We start from the raw sequence: 22,446 nt of genomic DNA on the forward strand, positions 1-22,446 counted from the left end.
GGAAGTACTGAAGCAGTAATTTGTATTTTTTAAAAAATAATAATAAACGGGTAACTTAGGGCCTAATCTGATTTATTGAAATAAGCTGAAATAAAGTGAACTAAATTGAATTGAACTGAATTGAATTGAACTGAAAATAAGCTAAAGAGAACAGGCCATATAGTGTGGATGGTTCTAAAACGTCTATAGTCCATATTTTCAATTCATTTTGACAATATAAAGTGTGGATGGAGAGTAAGTGCATAATGAAATCTTCTCTTACACAGCCATTATTGGAGTTGGAGGACAAACAATAAGGAATCTTCACTTGAAGAATCCAACACTTCTTTCTTAAAGACTGTTTTTAATGGCATCAACGTTATATTAGGTTCGTTCTTTCTCTTTCCTTTTCTATTATACACTTTCTGTACGCGTTTCATGGTTTTATGGACTACTACTTTGAAGGCAAATCATGCTTCATAGTAATCGTTGCTCTAATTCTTCTCCCAACTGTGTTGTTGGATAGTCTAAGCATTTTGGCTTACATTTCTGCTGCTGGTGTTTTAGCTAGTCTTTTAATCCTTGGATCTGTTTTATGGGTCGGAGTTTTTGAAGGAATTGGATTTCACCAAGCAAAACATCATGTTCCCCTCTTCAATTGGAAAGGAATACCAACGGCGATCAGCTTATACATGTTATGTTTCAGTGGTCAGACAGTTATTCCTACTATTTATATCTCTATGCAGAAAAAACATCATTTCTCTACAGCTTTATTCTTGAGCTTCACATTCTTTGCCTTTATCTATGTTTCGATGGCTGTGTTAGGGTGCTTGATGTTTGGGTCAAGTGTCGAATCACAAATAACTCTGAACCTTCCAACGAGAAACTAAGCTCTAAAGTTGCAATCTACGCTACATTGATCACTCCTTTAGTGAAGTATGCACTAATATTAAAGCCTGTCGTAATTTCAACAGAAGGATGGTTTCCTAGCAAATACCATACTAGTAGGTGGTTCAACTATATTGTTAGATTGATCTTGGTTGCTACGCAAGTAGTTATAGCTTTGGCTTTTCCTTTTTTCGGATACCTCATGTCACTTATGGGAGCATTGCTTTGCACCGCGGCTGCAATTACAATTCCATGCTTGTGCTACTTGAAGATTTCAAGCACCATTTCTAAATCGAGACCAGCTGAGCACTTCTTCTTGTGGTGCATTATATGCATAAGTTTAGTGTTATTAATATCCGGCACATACACATCAATATTAGATATATTGGTTGAAATCACACATTAACGTTGTATGCAATTGTGTGTCACACATGTTTTTTTTTCTTTTACTGTTTTTTCCCCTTTTTCTTTTGGCATTAGCAAAATAAAATAAATAAAATATAAAAGTATTGGTACTCCTTGCTTGTTAGATGCTTAAATATATACTATATGCTTCTTTAAGCGTACTTGAGTGCATATACTAATCCGTATGACAATGAAACTGAATGAGCTCCAATTCATCGTCACACGTTAAATCTAGTAGTCTATATATATAATAATAATCCATATGACATAAAATTTATCGTCATTATAATTAGGGTTTTTTTTGTCAAAAACTACCTAATAAAATCCATATTTTGCGAAAAATTAACTAATAAAAAAAATGTTGTAATAAACTACCTAATAAAGGTAAAATGTTGTATAAAACTACCTAAGAGAAGGTAAAATGTTGTAAAATACTACCTATACCGAATTTTTACCGTTGATTGACCTCAAAATACTCCCAAAACCACCGCTTTCATTCCCAAAACTAACACAACTTGCTTGAACTCGTCTCTACCACATCTCAACCACCTTTCAACCCCAAAACCACCACCTCTAACCCTAAAAACCACCATCCCAAAGCACTAATCTACCCTCACTAACTCGGAATATCCTCCAACCACCCCGAAAAAAATCTTACCACCTTGAAAACCAACCCTCTCGGTGGTTTTGGGGGCGTTCTAAGGTGGATCAACATCCTAAAATTAAGTCAACGGTGGAATTTTGATCTAAGGTAGTATATTATAACATTTTATCTTTTATAAGGTAGTTTATTACAACATTTTTTTTATTAGGTAGTTTCTCACAAATTTTAAGTTGTATTAGGTAGTTTTTGACAAAAAACCCTTATAATTATTTAACAATTGTGTATCGCACATGGTTTAATCTAGTAGTCTATATACGTGAGTAACGTGTCGTGACAATCAGTTAGACAAACACCTCCAATTCATCATCACACGTTAAATCTCATTTTTCATGCTCAATCAAGCTGAGACCAAGGCAAATAATGTTGAAAATGACTTTACAACAAACCAAAGAGATTAAATTCGCTTTGTTGCCGAAGATATGGTAAAAAACTTTAACATCTATGAGGCCAATTTAGGACCATGATACTACAGATAATGAATGACTGGCAGTTGAACTTGCTTTCATTTGTACTCCGTAAATAATGAGAGATTCAGTAATCATGTTTGTGTGTGGGTATAGTAAAACATTGAAATACAAGAGAATGAGTGAAAATTAGCGAATGGGGTGTAGCAACTACGTAGTAAGTAGTTAAACGGGTTCACTAAATTGAAATAATGCAAAAGTGAGTTAATTTCCTGATAAAAAATTGAGCCGAGCTTTATGAAACACTTTATATATTTACATTGGAGGAATTTAAATTATTTACTTTACTGCACATATATGTGAACATTGTATATATCCTTAATTATGTCCTATATAGAATCTTAAAACTCTTCATAAAAATCACATACAAGAGCAAAACCTTAAAGCAACCTTACTGAACGAGATTCGAACCTCAAAAACTAGAAATAAAAAAAGTCTTACCATTCATGTGAGACGTCCGGCCTCTAATATATTTTGTTTGGTACTTGTCTACGTACTCCTTTCACACAACTTCATACGGAGTAGTACAGTAGTACACTAATACATGATACATCATACTACTTCTGTTTTTTTAGTTGATAAGTATTCCTTTTGAGCAAGTTTATTTTTAGTTGACACTTTTTCTTTTTAGGTAAGTTTTATAATTTGCATTTAGGGTCTGTTCACATTTACTGAACTGAACTAATTGGAGCTGAAATGAACTGAGCTGTTTGGAGCTAAACTGAATTGAACTAAACTGAATAGAGCTGAAATGAAAATTTTATGAGAGAAGGAAATCAGGAGCTGAACTGAACTGAACTGATTGGAGCTGAACTGAACTGAAGTGAACTGATTGGAGCTGAACTGAACTGAACTGAACTGATTGAAGCTGAACTGAACTGAACTGAAATTAAGCTGAAGTGAACATGCCCTTAGTTTATGTCACTTGCTTTATCATTCTCTCTCCTCTCCTCAATATGTAAGCATAGGATTCAGTGTTTGCATAGGTCACTTTGATTGGACTTAATAGGACGTTCAAATTAAGTAAAAACATATTGTCGAAAATTAAGAAAGGTTTGATAGGCTTGAGACTTATGAGCAAGAGGTATAGTCCAGATATAATGAGTATAATCATGCAATAAAACTAAATAGTATTTATGACCTTTATCAATACGAATGGGAGAAGTCCACAAATCGACATGAATTATGTCAAACGCAGAAAAGGTATTACTATTAGAATTATGAAAAGGCAAACGAACATGTTTTCCCAACTGACAACCTTCAATCAAAATTTTACTCCTAAAAAAGCTTAAAGTGGGTGCTCCAGGATGTCCTGATTAAATGGTTGTGCCATGTAGATGAAGACAAGGCTGTGAGAGATGTAACTAGACAGGTTGATGGTGTGGTTGTAACTGGATAGAGATCTTCCGTACTATTACATCTAGTTAGAATTCTCCCCATTTAAAGATCCTTCACAGAAAAACCACTTGGATCAAACTCCATAGACACAAAATTATCATCGGTAAATTTAAGAACAAAAATTAAATTTTTAATAATTTGAGGAGCTAAATAAACATCACAAAGGGTGAGGGATTTATTAGCAATGCAAGAATGACCATAACCCGTTACTGGAATGCATCGACCGTTTCCCAATTGAATATAATTATGAGTTCTCAAATTGAAAAGAGGTAAGAGATTACCAGCATTATTAGTCATGTGTGAAGTAGCACCAGAGTCCATATACCACGATGGTTCATAATTCTGAAAGCCCATTGTAGTAAAAGTGTTCCCGAGATCTGTGGGTGTCATCATTGCCAAGTTGTAATATGGCCCAAATTGTAGTATGATTGTGGTTGTGCTGATATTGGTAAGCAGACGGGCTTGGCCCAACAATACATGCGGCATGAGGCCTATTGCCTTGTGGAGCAGGATATGAGGGGCGTTGACTAGCCCACTGCTGTTGGGGATATGGACATGGGGCCTGACCGCATTGCGGTGCCCCTTGTTAGGCTTGAGGTTGTTGTGGCGATGCTGTCCATTGAGCCTGAGAGTGACCCCATTGTGGTACTGCTTGTTGTTGGAAATGCTTGTGTTGATGTCCTCTACCATGCCCTTTGCTGCGCCTACAACCACGACCAGCAGGGCCACCACCACGACCGGCTGACTGGGTCTATTGATGTTGAGTGGAAGGTGCGGTAGCAGGTTGAGCAGGGCTGCCGGTTTGTGCCACAAAAGATGAAGGTGCGGCACTAGTGCGTTGGAACGACTAGATTCCTCAAGTAAGAGCCGAGATCGGGCCGTTTCAAACGAAGGTAATGGCTCCGTTTGTTGAATCATAGCAGCCACGGTATCAAAGTCGGTGTTTGTAAGCCCTGAAACCATACGAATAACCAACTTTTGTTTCGATACGGGTTGACCAACATTGGCAAGTTGATTTTCAAATATGCTGTAAAATTAGAGAGATGCAGGGCATTAAATTGATTTTCAAGATAAACAGCTCTAGTTGGTTTATTATCTTGAAATATGGCCTTGAGTTTGTTCCAAATATGCTGAGCCGTGTCCCCTTTGCACAGAATTGTTTCAAGCAAATCCGTAGAAATTGTACCATAAATCCAGTTCTTGACAACGGAATCAAGACGTTTTCACGTAGCATCCGATAAGTCCGACGGCTTAGGCGTTTTAGGGTCAATATGATCAAGCACGTTAAAGGCGTGTGCATGACATTCAAACAATTCTACACAATTTGAATATAGTACGTTTTCTATCAAGAATAAGAGGAAAGGCATTCTTGATATTATTAACACCTAGTCACCTAGAGCGGGGTGAAAGTTGGAAGAAGAAGGATCACCATCTTTACCCATGATGGCAGCAAGAAATTAGGTACACCAAATTAATTGTAAAAGGTGAATTAAGAACAGAGAACTAATTGGTAAACCAATTAATTTTAGAGAGTGGACAAAAGTGGGTGGACCGAATTAATTTGGTGTCGTGGAAAGAAGAAATTGGTAAACTCAACGGGGGAAAAAATCGGCTGGGTGAAAAAGTTAAAAGAGAAAATAAAATTGCGAAGCTACATTGAAAAAACTAAAGTTGTGATACCATTTTTACATAAGGTAAAACTTCTCAAATTCGAGTGTATTTTATTGATACGTGTATAAAAGGTTACAAAGATGAGTGCTAATCATGTTAGGAAATCTCAAAACATATTTACAAATATTAGAATAATTAGAATTCTATCACCAGTACAATAGTACGTACCCCAAGCGATGCTCGGGTTCCTTTCATAATATATATCCTTATGTTTTAAAAATTCTTACATTATTGGCTACTTATGAATTAATTACAAAGTATTAATTATTTCCTCAAAGGCATTATCGTGTAAATTAAATCCATCCACACATGAAACATTTGTTGCTATAAATGTTCATAATCGGGTGAGTAATTTAATTTTATAGTTTCATTGTTATTTAATTACTCGTATTTGAGTACACCAAGACTTTATTTAAAATCCTTAGTTTGAAAGTAAGTCTTCGACTCCTAAACTTTTAGGATTTGAAAAACGATTGCCTATTTAACATGGCGCAATTAACGTTAATGACTAACTGAGTTAACGGAAAGGACATGTTGTGACATTTTCATAAAACTGAAGGTTATGCGGTGAATTTGAAAATTCTTGATGGTATATGGTGAATTAACGTTAAACTCAGTGGTATATGATAAAAAAAATCCTTTAAATTGTAAGACTTTACTACACATATATGTGTACATTGTATATATCCTCATGTCCTATATAGAATCTTATAATTCTTCATAAAAATCACATACAAGAACAAAATTAATTTTCAATATTCAATTGGTGCAAAACCTTAAAGCAATATTACTGAACGAGATTCGAACCTCAAAAATTAGAAGTAAGAAAAGTCTTACCATTCATGTGAGACATCCGGCCTCTAATATATTTTGTTTGGTACTTGTCTACTTGATGCTACGTACTCCATCCTTTCACACAACTTCATATTACTTTAGTACACTAATACATGATACTGTTGCCTGTTCTGATTTATTGAACTGAACTGAACTGAACTGATTGGAGCTGAACTAAACTGAATATTTTATGAGAGAAGGAAATTAAGAACTGAATTGAACTGAACTTATTGGAGCTAAACTGAACTGAAAATAAGCTGAAGAGAACAGGCCCTAAGTCCCACATGGAAGAAATAAGGAAGAGAGGACTTCCTTATAAGTAAGTGCATACTCCAAATAGTATGAGGCCTTTTGAGAAGGTACCCAAAAACAAATCCGTGCGGGGTAGTTCAAAGCGGACAATATCATACTAATGTAGAGTGTGCGTGCGACCAGTTAAGGTGGGTGACCCAGGCCCAACAGATACTTCATACTACCTCCATTTGTTTAGTTGACAAGTATTCCTTTTAAGGAAGTTTATTTTTAACTGAGACTTTTTCTTTTTAGTTAAGTTTTATAATTTGCATTTAGTCTATGCCACATGTTTTATCATTCTTTCTCCTCTCCTTAATATACGTGCCTAGATTAAACGCGTTAGCTTAATAAAAACTGGAAGAAGTATCATAGGTTTCAATGATACTCCCTATGTAAACAAGAAGCAACAATTTCAACCACCCATACCTTATTAGGAAAAAAGACAAACAAACAATTGGTGTGGCTGTGACTTGTACTAATCCCGTTAATTGAATGGCACCATACAAATATCGATAGGAATAGCTCGAGTCATTTCAAGTTCTATACTTGTAACCCAATCATTATATATAGTATCACCTAAATAAAAAAAAAAAAATTACTTCGCAATTGTAATATTATATTAAACTGTTAAATATTAAGCACGTGCTGAAACTCTTAACACTTGACGCACTTTAATCTTTGTTCCATGATGAGAAGTAATATAAATAAGAAACAAATCTTGAAGAAGAACCCCAGCTTTCCAAGCTACCAATGTGCTCTATCTTATCCTCAAAGCTTGGTTGGCTAAACAAAGTTCAACCAAAAACCACAATTTTAGACATGCCAAGTTTCGAATACCAGGTAGATACTACATACATTCTCTCGCTCATCATTTTATATTATCTGTCTTTTTTTTATATTCATATTATGCATGTAGCGAGCAATCATCTATTGTCAATTTAAGATAATCTCTCGCAATAAAACTTGTTAGTTATTCATATGAATGTATTAATTAATAGCTAACAAATGCTTCAAAGTACAAGTGTTAGTTGATTTAGTGGTAAGGAAATGACCTTTTAATCTTGAATTTAAGAGTTCAATATTTAGTAGGAGCACTCTGAGAGTAAGGATTCCATTACTCTTCCCCCCCACTACTCAATTCTAAATTTCTAACTTGCTAACTCATATCTTGTTAACTTATGAGAGGTTTTAGAAAACTTAGGTAATTCATTTATATTTTCATTTTTAAAAAAAAAGGGTAGTTTTTATACTATTTAGTAGACCTGACAAACGGGTTGTTCAGACCAATCTGATCAATAGTATATTATAGTTACCAGGACAATAAGTATAAAGTATAACAATTGAGAATGCACACGTTAGCCTCCCTAGTATTAATAAAGTTTTTATTAGATGACAATTCCAACAGTACTATACACCCAAAATTGTATTGTTTCATATGTATAATAACTATAATTGATTAATTGGTCAAAAGTTCAAATTAGTTTTTTCCGAAGCAAAAAAAAAAAAAACAAAAAAAAAAAAAAAGACACTAATGTTAATTTTGAATAGTAGAAAAAATTTCAATGTAACACTGAAAAAAAAAGAAGAGTAATAGTAATAATAACAATAACAAGTTTTCCTAATCAAGTGGTACTCTTTATGAATCACGAGTACTAAATTATTTCACGCACTTTCTAACAGTACTATACACACAACTACACGAGACTGTATTGCTTAGATTATTTTTGATAAGTGTTTAATCGATCGGATAAAGTAATTAAGCTCTAAATCAGTTAGGTCATTTTGAGTATCAGTTAATTTTGGGCCAAGTCATTTTGGGTATAGTTTGAGTCGCTTCGGGTCAATCAATTCGGATTAAGATTAGGTTGGATCACTTCGGGTCGAGTCAATTCGGGTATCGGGTCAACTTCAGGTCTGGTCAATTCAATTACTGGGTCAAGTTCTGATCAACTCCACTTTAGATCGGGTATTGGTCAAGTCGGGTCAGTTTTGTGTTCGGGTCAATTTCGGGTTGACATTTTTGGGTCGGGTCGGGTCGGGCCAATTGGGTCGTGTCAGGATTGCCAAGTCTACAATTTAGTACCCCCATGCATGTTGATGAATCTACTAGCTTATTAATTAGTGCGACTATTTGGATGAAAAGATGGATATGCATTCATGTTAGACGTGCAATTCAAATTTTAAACAGCCCCGGCCCTGAGGGTAGGCGGGGAGTGCCATGGCCTAGGGCCCATGGCCAATGGGGGCCCAAAATAATATATTACCTCAGCTTTCATAAAATTATAATAAATAAATTAAAAAAAAAAAGACAACACTCTTTAATCCTTCGCCGTTCGCTTCACTTCAAAATTGTTGCAATTCCCACTATATCCAATTCTCTTAGCATTAAATACAAGTAAAAAACTTCATTTCCCACCAAGTAAATTAATGGGTCTTGCCTTTCACTCTTATCAATTCCCCAAATATTTTGATAATGTAAATGAAATTATGGGAATGTTATAAGCACTTAAAATATTGTTAAAAACTATTACTCGTAAAAGACTACACCAGTCATTAGCTTCAATTATACTCGTACATTTTAATTATCCTACTATGAATGAAAATAACAAAATCATTTATTTAATCATCTCATTGAGTTGTTTGCCTGTATTTGTGTCCACTAATTGTGTTTATTCTCTTTCAAATTCAGATAAAGTTTCTCTCTCCTTTCTTTGTTTTTATCCATGGATAATTATTGGGAATTAGTGTTTAATTTAGATACTGTAGTTTTAACTTTTAAATTAACAAACTTATGATCAAGTATTCAACTTTATTTTAAATCTATGTAATTAAAAAATATTTCAATTGTTCATACTCTTAAAATATACTACGTAGTATAGCAATATATCATAGTTACAATGAAACATTGTTCTTATTTACTCCGTAGTACACAGAACTATGTCTAGATTAATAGCTAAGTGTAATACGGAGTAATATGGAGTATGCAGTATATTGTATATATTGTACTAGAGATTGCTTTTTTTTTTTTTTCTAAGGGCCCTTATTTATGATTTTGCCTAGGGCCCATAAAATGTCAGGAAAGGTCCTGATTTTAAAGATGATCAGGACATGCATATTCAATTTGATAATATAAAGTGTGGATGGAGTGTAAGTGACTAAATAGTGCATAATGAAATTCTCTCTTACACAGCCATTATTGGAGTTGGAGGACAACAACAAAGAATCTTCACTTAAAGAATCCAACACTTCTTTCTTGAAGACTGTTTTTAATGGCATCAACGTCATATTAGGTTCGTGCTTAAATTTCTCTTTCCTTTTCTAATCTACATTTTCTGTTTTTAATGATTTTATTGCTTTTTTTTTTTTTTTTTTTTTTTTTTTTTTTTTTTTTAAGGGCAGCTTAAGTTTGTGTATATATTACAAGATGAGACTAATGAATAGACTTACATAACATGAACAGGCAATGGAATTTTGATAGTCTCTTATGCATTAGCTCACGGAGGTTGGTTAAGCTTAATCTTGTTTATTACCATAGCCGCGGTAGCTACTTACACGAGCTTGCTACTTAAATGGTGCATGGACGTAGATCCAAGGATCAGGACTTATTCCCACATAGGCGAGTATGCTTTTGGTAATGCCGGTAAAGTGATCGTATCAATCGTTCTTTATGTTGAACTTTATATGGTTACTACAAGTTACTTGATCTCGGAAGGAGATAATCTAAACAAGCTACTCCCGGGATTTTCAATTGGAGTATTTGGAATCCCAATTGAAGGCAAATCATGCTTCATAGTAATCGTTGCTCTAATTCTTCTCCCAACTGTGTTGTTGGATAGTCTAAGCATTTTGGCTTACATTTCTGCTGTTGGTGTTTTAGCTAGTCTTTTAACCCTTGGATCTGTTTTATGGGTTGGAGTTTTCGAAGGAATAATTGGATTTCACCAAGTAAAAGATCATGTTCCCCTCTTCGATTGGAAAGGAATACCAACGGCGATCAGCTTATACATGTTTTGTTTTAGTGGTCAGACAGTTATTCCTACCGTTTATATCTCTATGCAAAAGAAACATCATTTCTCTACGGCTTTACTCTTGAGCTTCACATTCTCCGCCTTCATCTATGTTTCAATGGCTGTGTTAGGGTGCTTGATGTTTGGCTCAAGTGTCGAATCACAAATAACTTTGAACCTTCCAACGAGAAAACTGAGCTCTGAAGTTGCAATCTACACTACATTGATCACTCCTTTAGTGAAGTATGCACTAATATTGAAGCCTGTCGTAGTTTCAACAGAAGGTTGGTTTCCTAGCAAATACCACAGTAGTAGGCGGTTCAACTATATTGTTAGATTGACCTTAGTTGCTACGCAAGTAGTCATAGCTTTGGCTCTGCCTTTTTTCGGATATCTCATGTCACTTATGGGAGCATTGCTTTGCTCCGTTGCTGCAATTACAATTCCATGCTTGTGCTACTTGAAGATTTCAAGCACCACTTCTAAATCGAGACCAGCTGAGCGCTTCTTCATATGGTGCATTGTATGCCTAAGTTTAGTTTTATTGATATCCGGCACATACACATCACTATTAGATATATTGGTGGAAATCACACAGTAACGTTGTATGCAATTGTGTGTCACACATGGTTTTTTTTTTTATTTTTATTAACTGTTTTTTTTCCCTTTTTCTTTTGGCGCAAATTTTTATTGGTACTCCTTGCTTGTTAGATGCTTAAATGTATACTATATGCTTCTTTAAGCGTACTTTAGTGCATATACTAATCCATTTGACAATGAAACTGAATGAGCTCTCTTGTGACTCTTGTGAATATTTTTTGGCCTGGTGTAAAGAGAGCTACAAGGGTACGTATGTAGTGATGTAGAAGAGATTCGATCTAAGGTAGGTTCCACCACCTTGTTACCATCCATGCAGAGTATTAACATTAAGATACGAAAATGATGATAAATTACGATTAAAAATAAGGTAAAGACAACAAAATTTAAGTTGATAACCAAAAATTAAACATTATCTCATGATAAATGTTTTGCTTTAGCCTTTATATATAAGTGGGATTGTAACTTTGTATCAAAAGTTTAATAAAAATTTATCTAAATATTTCTGTAATTATTGTGCATTAGCACGTTGAATAGTGACCATTTTTAATGGACGCACCATTTCCTGTTTAGATTAAAAATAAGTGGTGCATAACACAGTTACGTGATCCTCAAATTAAACTCGTTATTTGACAATATTTGTCAATGTCACAATAGGGTACTAATGTCTATACAAATAGCGACAACACTCTTTTAAATTATAAATCAGACAAGAAAGAAAAAAATCCACTCGATCATAAAATAAGATACTGCTTATTTCAATCTCTATGTTAATTAATTTTTTTCTTTTTTTGTTTCCATACTACTAAGAGAGGATGGAGAGTAAGAGCAAAATGAAATCCTCTCTTACACAACCATTACTAGAGTTAGAGGCCAACAATAATGAATCTTCACTTGAAGAATCCAACACTTCTTTCTTGAAGACTGTTTTTAATGGCATCAACGTCATACTAGGTTGGTTTTTTCTCCTTTTAATTCATTTTCGGTTTCACACTTTTCCGTTCAATCTTCATTGTTATTACTATTTGAGGTATATTTTAAAAGGTAGTTTAAGTCACTGTAAAAAGAACAAAAATGAACGGATTGAGTATGATTACTATTATTTCGTTTTATTTATTTATTATTTTTCTTTTGGGTATGTACCACTGTATAAATCCTAAAATCGATTACAAATATCGATGCAATTCTAGTTAATTGTAAAATCACTAATAAGGGAAAAAAATATCTAAAATTATAACTCAAAATTTGGATTAAATTATAGTTCACATCCTCGTACCTCCTCGAACAAATAAGCTTAGATCTCGTTTTATAACTCATGCAAGAGTTAATACTCTTTCTCGTATATAATACTACAAGAGTTAATAAGTGTTATCCACACTCTATGTATACAATTATAATGAGTTTTATTTAGTTCAAAGTTAATTTAGTTAAGTGAAGATTAGGTGATTAATATGTACTAATAACTATAGCTAGCTAAGATATTTTGTAGCTCTATCTACTACTACTTCCGGTTTATGTTATTTTATTTTAATTTTGGTTATCATGCCCACTTGCACAGTACAACTCTAGCTTGTTTTAGTGAATATTAAATGGATTGATTCAACTAAAAGGAGATCGATAATTAAAATGAGTTAGGTGAATAAAATGTGGTTTAGAAAAAAAGTGTTATAAAAATAGATAAAGTAAGAAAAAAAAAAAGTGTAGATGGTAAAGAGGTTGAGATAGTAAAATATCTTTGTCGGAGAATTATTATTATTATTCATAGTAAGATACACAAGAGAAAAAAACATTGAAAGTTTATAGGATAGATGTGTTCATGTATTTAATTAAGATAAAAAAAAATTAAAAAAAAAAAAGCATTTGATACAATAAATCATGCTCACAATCATATCGGATAACAAATGATGTAACCATGGTCACAACATTTTAAGCTTTTTAAGGTATTTAACCGTAACCGTTAAGTTATTTTGTGCCTTTTTAATTAGGCAATGGAGTTTTGATAGTCCCCTATGCATTAGCTCATGGAGGTTGGTTAAGCTTAATCGTGGTTTTCGCCATAGCCGGGGTAGCTACCTACACGAGCTTGCTACTAAAACGATGCATGGAAGTAGATCCAAGGATCAAAACTTATTCACACGTAGGGGAGTATGCTTTTGGAAATGTTGGTAACGTAATTGTATCGATTGTTCTTTATGGAGATCTATATATGGCTACAACAAGTTACTTAATCTCGGAAGGAGATAATCTACACAAATTATTCCCGGAATTTTCACTTGGTGCATTTGGAATAACAATCGAAGGCAATTCATGCTTCATTATAATCATCGCGCTCATTCTTCTCCCAACAGTCCTATTGGATAGCTTAAGCATTTTGGCTTACATTTCTGCAGCCGGTGTTTTAGCTAGTCTTTTAATACTTGGATCGATTTTATGTGTTGGAGTTTTTGATGGCATTGAATTCCCCCAAGTAGAAAATCAAGTTCCCCTCTTCAATTGGAAAGGAATAACAACGGCGGCTAGCTTATACATGTTATGTTATAGTGGTCAAACAGTTTTTCCTGCAGTTTATACCTCAATGCAGAAAAAACATCATTTCTCCAAGGCTTTATTCATGAGCTTCGCATTCTCAACCTTTATCTATGTCTCGATGGCCGTGTTAGGATGCTTGATGTTTGGTTCAAGTGTCGAATCACAAATAACTTTGAACCTTCCAACGAGAAAACTGAGCTCTAATGTTGCAATTTACACTACATTGATAACTCCTTTGGTGAAATATGCACTATTATTGAAGCCAGTCGTAATTTCGACTGAAGGTTGGTTTCCTAGGCGTTACCAGACTAGATGGTTCAACTATATTGTTAGATTGACCTTGGTTGCTACACAAGTAGTTATAGCATTGGCTTTTCCGTTCTTTGGCTACCTATTGTCTCTCATGGGAGCATTGCTTTGCACCTCTGCAGCGCTTACAATCCCATGCTTGTGCTACTTGAAGATTTCAAGCACCAAATCTAAGCCGAGACCAGTTGAACGTATCTTCATATGGGGCATTGTGTGTATAAGTTTAGTGTTATTGATATCTGGTACATACATATCACTGTTTGATATATATGTGGAAATCACACATTAATCTTTTTATTCTTTGCAATTAGGATTAAATATTTCAATCACATAAAATTTGATAACATATGAAGTATGATTTAGAAATATATGTAGAGGTGACGAGGTGTTATACAACTCCCTTTTTAAGTGTATTCGAGTGCATATATTATTTGAATGTTTTTATAATGTGTGGTTGGTGCACCTGGGTGCACCATGTGCATGGTGCACCCGGAAAGAACATTAGGTATATTTAAAAGAATGTGGGCGAAAAAAAGAACATTATAGATATTTATAAAGAACGTGAGCATAATATGTTCTTTAAGTTTGAACTATATGTTCTTTACATTATATAATATGTTCTTTAATGTATGTACATTTTAAAAAAAAAAATATCAATCACCCGAGTAACCAGGAAAAAGAACATGTTCTTTAATGTATTAACATGTTTTTTTTGTAGAGACTTTATGTTCTTTGGCTAGAGGTGATCAAAGTTAGACCAACCCGGCCCGATTTTGGACGGGTTTTGGGCAGAATTTTTTCACCCCCCAAATCGGGTCGGACCCAACCCGTAAATTTATTTTTTTTGGGCGGGTTTGGGAATGCGTTTTTATGCATTTTAGTTGTTTTTTTTTACTCGACCCGAAAAGCCCGCACATTTTGGGTGGGTTTGGGCACAAAAACTTCGGCCCAAAACTTGGCCCGACTTGAGAAGTGAGCTTTTTTTTTAACCTTGGCCCGACCCTCCCAATGATCACCTCTATCTTTGTCAAACACAAATATGTTCTTTTTTGTCAAATATAATGTTCTTTTTCAAACACGTTCAACCACCCGAGTAACCATGAAAAATAACATGTTCTTTTATTTAAATACTTTATGTCCTTTGTAATGTCATGTTATTGTCAAACACAAACATGTTCTTTTGTCAAACACAGGTATATTCTTTTTCAAACCTAGCATATTCTTTTTTTTGCCTATGTTCTTTAAAATATGTCTAATGTTTTTTCCGGGTGCACTATACTATTTTCAATGTTTTTATACATCTATGATATGAAACTTGATGCGTGAGAAACATGAATGTTGTAGCTAGAAGTAAAGCGGATAAATGTGTTGTGTCGTGTTATTCTTGTGTTCGTATTCAAAGTTAAATGGAAGTGGACCTTAACATTAACCTAACCCGTTTAATGAAACCCAAAGGAGACCATGACCCAATACAACAATAATAATTCTGGATGGGCCATTAACATACCACTTAGTCCATATGCCAATCGCATCAACTGCTGCCTTATCGGCCCAGAATCCAGATGGAATGGTTTAGTCATCAATTCAAGAACATTTTCTAAAAGTTAAACTAAATCATTACGAAAACAAATGCAGTCTTAATATCTAATTACCCGTGATTCTTCGTAGTTAATTACTTATCCTTGCAAATATTAAAAAAAGTATGCATTCTGGTTATATATGCAGAGTATCGGAGTGTGAATGCATGATTTCTTCCTACCAATATAAGTATGCAATTGACCAATCATCGGTTTTGAGAGTGAAAGATAGCTAGGTGGTTAGAACTTCACTCCCGATCTCAGGGGATCTAAGAATCGATTTTCATCACCTAATCTTATGGCTCTCTAAGCACCAAAAAACCAATCATCAATCTTACATCTTTTATTTGAAGATGAAATTTCTTATCGAATTACATTTTGGCAAACATAGAAATTACATGTGCGGATGTGCCTAAACGTGCATGTGCATCGATGCCTAAACCGAGTAAGCATATACGTAGTACAACTACACAATAATACAAGTATAAATGTATATCATACAAATAAATCTTGTTTAAAACGAAGGATTGATAAAAATAGGGCCGATTTTCAGTCAAACAGATGGGTTGACTGTTTTAAGATTATTTTTTGTTTAAATTTTCTTTTAGCTACCGAGTATTTGGGTTTTAATACAAGTTATTTATCAGAATTAATTACTTTTAGCTATCTAAAATAAGGTAATTTGGTTTGGTTTAAAAAGATTTTTTTGGTGTGGTATGAATTTTTCATGTCAGGTTTAATATAAATTAACTACACATTAACGGAAAAAAAAAAATAAAAAATTATATTAAATCTTGTTAGATTTGTCTAATTGTATACTTTCAAAATAATGTAATTTTCATAGATTCTCTTATACACAATAAAAAGTACGAGGCATATATATGTAGCAATGAGTAAAAGTTTTGATCCAGTTTGATCTCAAAATTTCTGAACTGATCTGATTATCTGATTTAATTTTGATAAGAATAAGTATTAAGCCAAGTATTAGAAAGAAGCTGAAAAGAACGAGTCCGTAATGTACAACATGGCCATAAAAAACTTGAAAATCAATACTAAGTTGTCAAATTAAACCATATATATTCTCATCCACACTAAGATATTCTTATGACTTTTTGTGTTTTTTTTAGCCAAATTTATCAATTGTTTTACATTGAATTGGTGGTAATTTGCAACAATATTTTAAATTTGGTGGTCTTTTGTAACATTTTTTTAAAAAGGTGGTTATATGCAAAAAATAAGATTTAAAAGGTGGTTTGTTGCAAAATTTCCTTAAATTAAATACTAAGGGAGACTAGGGACTCTAAAAAAAACAAATTGGAAGTTTTAAATATTATTCACTCTTATAGTCTTATTAAACTCAAAGTGGAAGCTAAGTATACAACTTGACCCCTTCTGTACACGATCATATTCTAGTCATTTTGAGGCTCTTATATTTGACCGAATAACATTGACGAAGAGTGGGATTATTGGATTATTATTTGATTAACTGACCTTAATTAACACATTATTATTAATGCCTTAATGGAGAATACAAGGCTACAAATCTACAATGGTTATTAGATAAAGATAGACTTTCACATTTGTTGTCAACAGGTAATTCTAATATCGACATACACTAAATTGGAATAACGTTAGGAAAATACTTTACTTTCATTTAAATGAAGGTGATAAAATATAAAGGCCAGGCTAGCTAAGCTACTTTCAGCATTGGTTTTTTTGGAGGTTTGTGTTGTCATATAAGTTGTACGTTTACCTAAAGAATCAATTTTGATGACAGAAAAGAGACTATTATCACAGTATAGAATATTATTAATAATCCGTAGTTTATACACACGGGTGTACAGTGCTCATCGTACACCCGGATAGATAAAAAAAGGCGGAAAGAACATACATGTATTTGACAAAGAACATGTTTGTATTTGACAAAAACATGTATTACCAAAGAACATAAAGATATAATAAAAAGAACGAGATAGAAACTTAATAAAATTTTCTGAAAAATTACACAATATTAACGGAAAAAATTAGAGGTGATTAAAATCCGAGTAGGGCCGGGCCATTTCATAATTTCTCGTGCCTAACCCCGTAGAAAAGTAGCGGGTTTTTGGGCTTTTTTCGAGCCCGGTTCGAGTTTTAACTAAAAATGCATTTATAGGTTTGCCCAAACCCACTCTATTTCGAGCCGGATCGAGTCGGATGCGAGTCATGCCAATGTTGATCACCTCTTAAAAAATCCTTACCAAAGATATCATTTCCCCAAAAAAATAGTTTTCTATCTCTCCAAAAAAAATTCAACTTCCCATAATAATTTAATTTTTTTACGCTAATATTGTTTTCAATTAAAAATAATTTAAGATTTCATTATCAAATTTCAAAATAACATATGTTAAAAGAACATAATTTATATTGTAAAGTACATATAGTTAATGCCTAAATAACACACTAATCAAACTTAAAGGACATACGATAATAAAAGTAATTTAAATATGACATGATAATAAAAATAGAATTTGGGCGTCACTACGACCTTAAAGAACATACACGCCAAATTCAAAGAACATACTTTGTATTATTAAACCCAAAAAAACATATATGTTTATCAACATATGTTAAATAACATAAGTTATAATGTAAAGAACATATAATTTTACTCAAAGAACACATTGATCACACTCAAAGAATATATTAAAGGTATGTTCTTTGTCAAACATAGGTATGTTCTTTATCAAACACTATATGTTCTTTCCGCCTTTTTTTGTTTACCCGGGTGTACCATGAGCATGGTGCACCCGGGTGTATTATCTAATTTTCAATTATTAAAACTATGATGACTATTGACTACTATTCTACTATATTATTTTTGGTGTACAGATAGTCACATAAGGTAATGGGATAGATGTAATGTGAATATGTGATACACCCGTCAGAATAACTTAGATATAGTAGATGTGGTTTTGAATACCACCCACAAGAATTTTATTGACTAATAACCTAAATATCTAATTGACATCTACATATATGATTACTATTCAGTTACACCGTATTAGATATATATGCTACTCTAAGCTAAAAGTACGTGAATATATTAAACATTACTTACAAAATCAACTTGTAATTTTATCATATTATTGTATGTACATAAATTTCAAAACTAAAGCTTAAAAATAAGAACTTATGCTTAACGACAATATAATAAATATGACAACTTATTTCGGATTGAACCAAGATATAGAGTATAACACTGCACATAAATACTATGATGACAATTACTACTCCGTATAAGACAATGTACTCCATATAATTTTGTTTCCATCATCAAGTCAATAAATGGTGCACGTGTGAGGTCAGCTAATACGTTGACGTTCCTTGGTTATTTCCTAGCTTTCACACAAGAACTTTTAAATCATGTGATATAATAGAGCATCATGGTTAATTATATGATGAGCTAGAACACCTTTGATGTCTTTATATTATTTAATACTAAGGGTCTGTTCAATTCAGTTCACTTCAATTCAGTTCTTAATTTCCTTCTCTCCTAAAATATTCAGTTTAGTTCAGTTCAGTTCAACTCCAATAAGTTTAGTTCAGTTTAATTCAGTTCAGCTTAATTCAGTCAATCAGAACAGGCCCTAAGTATACAATAAGTAGTTTTTTCAATTAAAAAAAAAGTATACAATAATTAGTGATATAAGATTACTTAATTAGTAACTTTTATGGAATTGACCTTAACTTGGTCCACTTAATGTGTTGAACGAGAAATTATATCTAACTATATACTTGTATATATTTAATTTAATTTGGTACATACCTCTCATAATATCTTATGATTCCAGGTGTTATGCGAATATTTATTAATATGTCATTTTTTACTCAACCACCAATTTTTCTCAATTGGGTTGTATATATATAGTGGGTTTTAAGCATGGAATCATAACAACTCATCAAAACATAATATTTACATACATATACACACACCTTAAACTATCTAGCCTTGCCTATTTCATTTTTTGTTCCATTCTTAAATTAAACCATGGAACATACAACACTTGCATTGATACTTTCAATTTTGTTTATTTGCTTTCATTTGGTTCGATCATTTGTTAACCACTCTACAAAGTCCAATAAACTCCCACCCGGGCCTAAAAGAATGCCAATCTTTGGCAATATTTTCGATCTTGGGGAGAAGCCTCATCGATCATTTGCAAATCTTGCTAAGATCCACGGCCCTTTGGTGAGCTTACAGTTAGGAAGTATCACAACTATTGTAGTGTCTTCAGCTAACGTAGCCAAAGAAATGTTTCTTAAAAATGACCAGGCACTTGCTAATCGAACTATTCCTGATTCTGTTAGGGCAGGAGACCACGACAAACTTTCCATGTCGTGGTTGCCCATATCAGCTAAATGGAGGAATCTTAGAAAGATCTCCGCCGTGCAACTTCTCTCTAATCAACGACTTGATGCTAGCCAAGCCCATAGACAAGCAAAGGTCGAACAACTTCTTGCATACGTGCAAGATTGTTCTAAGAAAGGGCAACCCGTTGATATAGGGAGGGCCGCGTTTACAACTTCTCTAAACTTATTATCAAATACATTTTTCTCAACGGAATTGGCAAGCCACGAATCGGATAATTCACAAGAGTTTAAGCAACTCATGTGGAATATAATGGAGGAAATTGGTAAACCAAATTACGCCGATTTTTTCCCCATTCTTGGCTACGTTGATCCATTCGGAATAAGGCGTCGTTTGGCTGCTTACTTTGATAAACTTATTGCTGTTTTTCAAGACATAATTTGTGAAAGGCAAAAAATTCGATCAACCAAAGTTTCAAGTGAAAAACAAACGGGTGATATTTTAGACACACTTCTCAACCTCTACGATGAAAATGAGTTGAGTATGGGTGAGATTAATCATCTTCTTGTGGTAAGTAATTCTATTTCACTAATTACTAATAATAGTTTTTAATATATACAAAGTATAAATAATGAAATAATTGAAAATATAAGGCTATACTATATTTTAATTAGTCAACTTGAATGACAGTTATTTTCGGTTTGTAATTGTAGATAAATATTAATTTAAGATTTTCTCTAGTTTAAGGTATGATATTTTATTGCTCAAGGTTTTGAAATTAATGATCATGTACTCCGTACAATAATATGGAGTACTCCGTTACAGAATTAAGTCGGCAATAAAAGACACAGGACATAATATAATGTATGTAACCAACTTTAGGCAACTAGATAAATCAATACTTATTGCTATTATTTCCCTACAATAATAAATCACTACTAATTAATTTGCTAGTTAAAGGTGTTTTTCTCTAAAGCTATTATGGAGTCTAAAGTTTATAAGTTTCTTAAAACTACTAATTATAGCGATTATAATCAATTACGGAAATTGAAATTGTGTAAAATATTACGTGTATCGAGATAAATCTAGCAAGAATTTACATAATTGTGTTTTACTTCGTATTTAAATCATAAACTATGTTAAAAGTGAATATGTGATATATATAGTACTAGCTCAAAAGTTAAAATACTAGCTCAATTCCTTATTATTTGCAACAAAGTAATTTTTTATGTCTCATAAATAATACCTTTTTGTTGCAACTAATAGAAAATGAAAGTAGTATAAAAAAGTAAAAACGAAATGAAGTATGCACTAATTATATTCATTAATTACGAGCTTGAATTTTTGTAAAGATATTTTGCTACATACCTAGCTATAAGCTAACAATTGCTAATGATTATGTCATGTAGGACATCTTTGATGCCGGGACTGATACTACAGCTAGCACATTAGAGTGGGCAATGGCTGAGCTTGTTAAAAATCCCGGGATGATGATTAGAGTTCAAAATGAAATCGAACTAGCCATTGGCAAAGGTTTCTCCATGGTCCAAGAATCTGATATCTCAAAACTACCATACTTGCAAGCCATTATTAAAGAAACATTGCGATTACACCCTCCAACTGTATTTCTCTTACCTCGAAAGGCAGACGTTGATGTAGAGTTATATGGTTACGTCGTACCAAAAAATGCACAAGTTCTAGTCAATCTTTGGGCCATTGGTCGCGATCCAAAGGTATGGAAAAATCCGGAAATATTTTCACCTGAAAGGTTTATAGGGTGTGACATTGACTTTAAAGGACGAGATTTTGAACTCTTGCCCTTTGGTGCCGGAAGAAGGATATGCCCTGGATTAACTTTGGCTTATAGAATGTTGAACTTAATGATGGCTAATTTTGTTCATTCCTTTGATTGGAAACTTGAAGATGGAATGAATCCAAAAGATTTGGACATGGATGAGAAATTTGGTATCACATTGCAAAAGGTTAAACCTCTCCAAGTTATTCCAGTACAAAGGAAACAATATTGCATGTCATAATTTCACATTATAATTAGTATCTTAGAGTTAATCTTTTGCATGATTATTGTTTCTGTATTTCATTTAAGGAGGGTGACGAGTTCATAAAAACGTAAGCAACTACGTATTCCCTTATTTTGTACATCAATCTGAAACATTTGTTATTCTTGTACGTACCAATTTTACAATTGTTAGTACAATTATAGCTACACTGTACTACCTTTCAAAATAATACATCATATAAAAAAAATAAAAAAATAAAAAAAATGCTCGATGAAGTTCATTAATGTGTTGTGTCATAGCTAAGTATATAATTATTCATTGTTGCTCTATTACTCAATATGATATTCATATAATCACTTCAAATCCCTATACCAACTTCTACAATCCCATTCTATTAGAAAACTTTTATATACACCCGGGTGTAAGCCTGTAAAGTGTACCCAAGTGTATTCTACTAATTT

The 22,446-nt window shown here is 33.2% G+C and overlaps 3 protein-coding genes and 1 pseudogene across 3 annotated transcripts; all 4 read left to right on the top strand.

The window, feature by feature from the left end:
- The first annotated feature begins 425 nt into the window (after positions 1-425).
- LOC145589270 (amino acid transporter AVT1I pseudogene) lies at positions 426-869 on the top strand (annotated as a pseudogene).
- A 6,394-nt stretch (positions 870-7,263) lies between these two features.
- Positions 7,264-11,308, top strand: LOC145588463 (amino acid transporter AVT1I-like). Its single transcript, XM_081645113.1, has 3 exons — positions 7,264-7,437; positions 9,788-9,887; positions 10,058-11,308. Exons 1-3 carry the CDS (start codon positions 7,348-7,350, stop codon positions 11,203-11,205), a joined length of 1,338 nt encoding a protein of 445 aa, XP_081501239.1. The 5' UTR covers positions 7,264-7,347; the 3' UTR covers positions 11,206-11,308.
- A 616-nt stretch (positions 11,309-11,924) lies between these two features.
- Positions 11,925-14,452, top strand: LOC145588464 (amino acid transporter AVT1I-like). Its single transcript, XM_081645114.1, has 2 exons — positions 11,925-12,155; positions 13,187-14,452. The coding sequence occupies exons 1-2, from the start codon at positions 12,017-12,019 to the stop codon at positions 14,326-14,328; spliced, it is 1,281 nt and encodes a 426-aa protein (XP_081501240.1). The 5' UTR covers positions 11,925-12,016; the 3' UTR covers positions 14,329-14,452.
- A 5,194-nt stretch (positions 14,453-19,646) lies between these two features.
- On the top strand, positions 19,647-22,071 carry LOC145588465 (cytochrome P450 76AD1-like). The gene is made up of 2 exons (XM_081645115.1): positions 19,647-20,537; positions 21,377-22,071. Exons 1-2 carry the CDS (start codon positions 19,647-19,649, stop codon positions 22,001-22,003), a joined length of 1,518 nt encoding a protein of 505 aa, XP_081501241.1. The 3' UTR covers positions 22,004-22,071.
- The last annotated feature ends 375 nt before the right edge of the window (positions 22,072-22,446 follow it).

Source organism: Chenopodium album, chromosome 17 (assembly GCF_948465745.1).
Source record: "Chenopodium album chromosome 17, dcCheAlbu1.1, whole genome shotgun sequence".
NCBI lineage: Eukaryota > Viridiplantae > Streptophyta > Magnoliopsida > Caryophyllales > Amaranthaceae > Chenopodium > Chenopodium album.

Excerpts from the sequence above, each read along its gene's own strand:
- LOC145588463 (XM_081645113.1), top strand. The coding sequence starts at position 7,348 with ATGTGCTCTATCTTATCCTCAAAGCTTGGTTGGCTAAACAAAGTTCAA. Across the intron at positions 7,438-9,787 it reads TGCCAAGTTTCGAATACCAG|CCATTATTGGAGTTGGAGGA; the intron begins GTAGATACTACA and ends TCTCTTACACAG. Across the intron at positions 9,888-10,057 it reads TGGCATCAACGTCATATTAG|GCAATGGAATTTTGATAGTC; the intron begins GTTCGTGCTTAA and ends TAACATGAACAG.
- LOC145588464 (XM_081645114.1), top strand. The coding sequence starts at position 12,017 with ATGGAGAGTAAGAGCAAAATGAAATCCTCTCTTACACAACCATTACTA. Across the intron at positions 12,156-13,186 it reads TGGCATCAACGTCATACTAG|GCAATGGAGTTTTGATAGTC; the intron begins GTTGGTTTTTTC and ends CTTTTTAATTAG.
- LOC145588465 (XM_081645115.1), top strand. The coding sequence starts at position 19,647 with ATGGAACATACAACACTTGCATTGATACTTTCAATTTTGTTTATTTGC. Across the intron at positions 20,538-21,376 it reads AGATTAATCATCTTCTTGTG|GACATCTTTGATGCCGGGAC; the intron begins GTAAGTAATTCT and ends TATGTCATGTAG.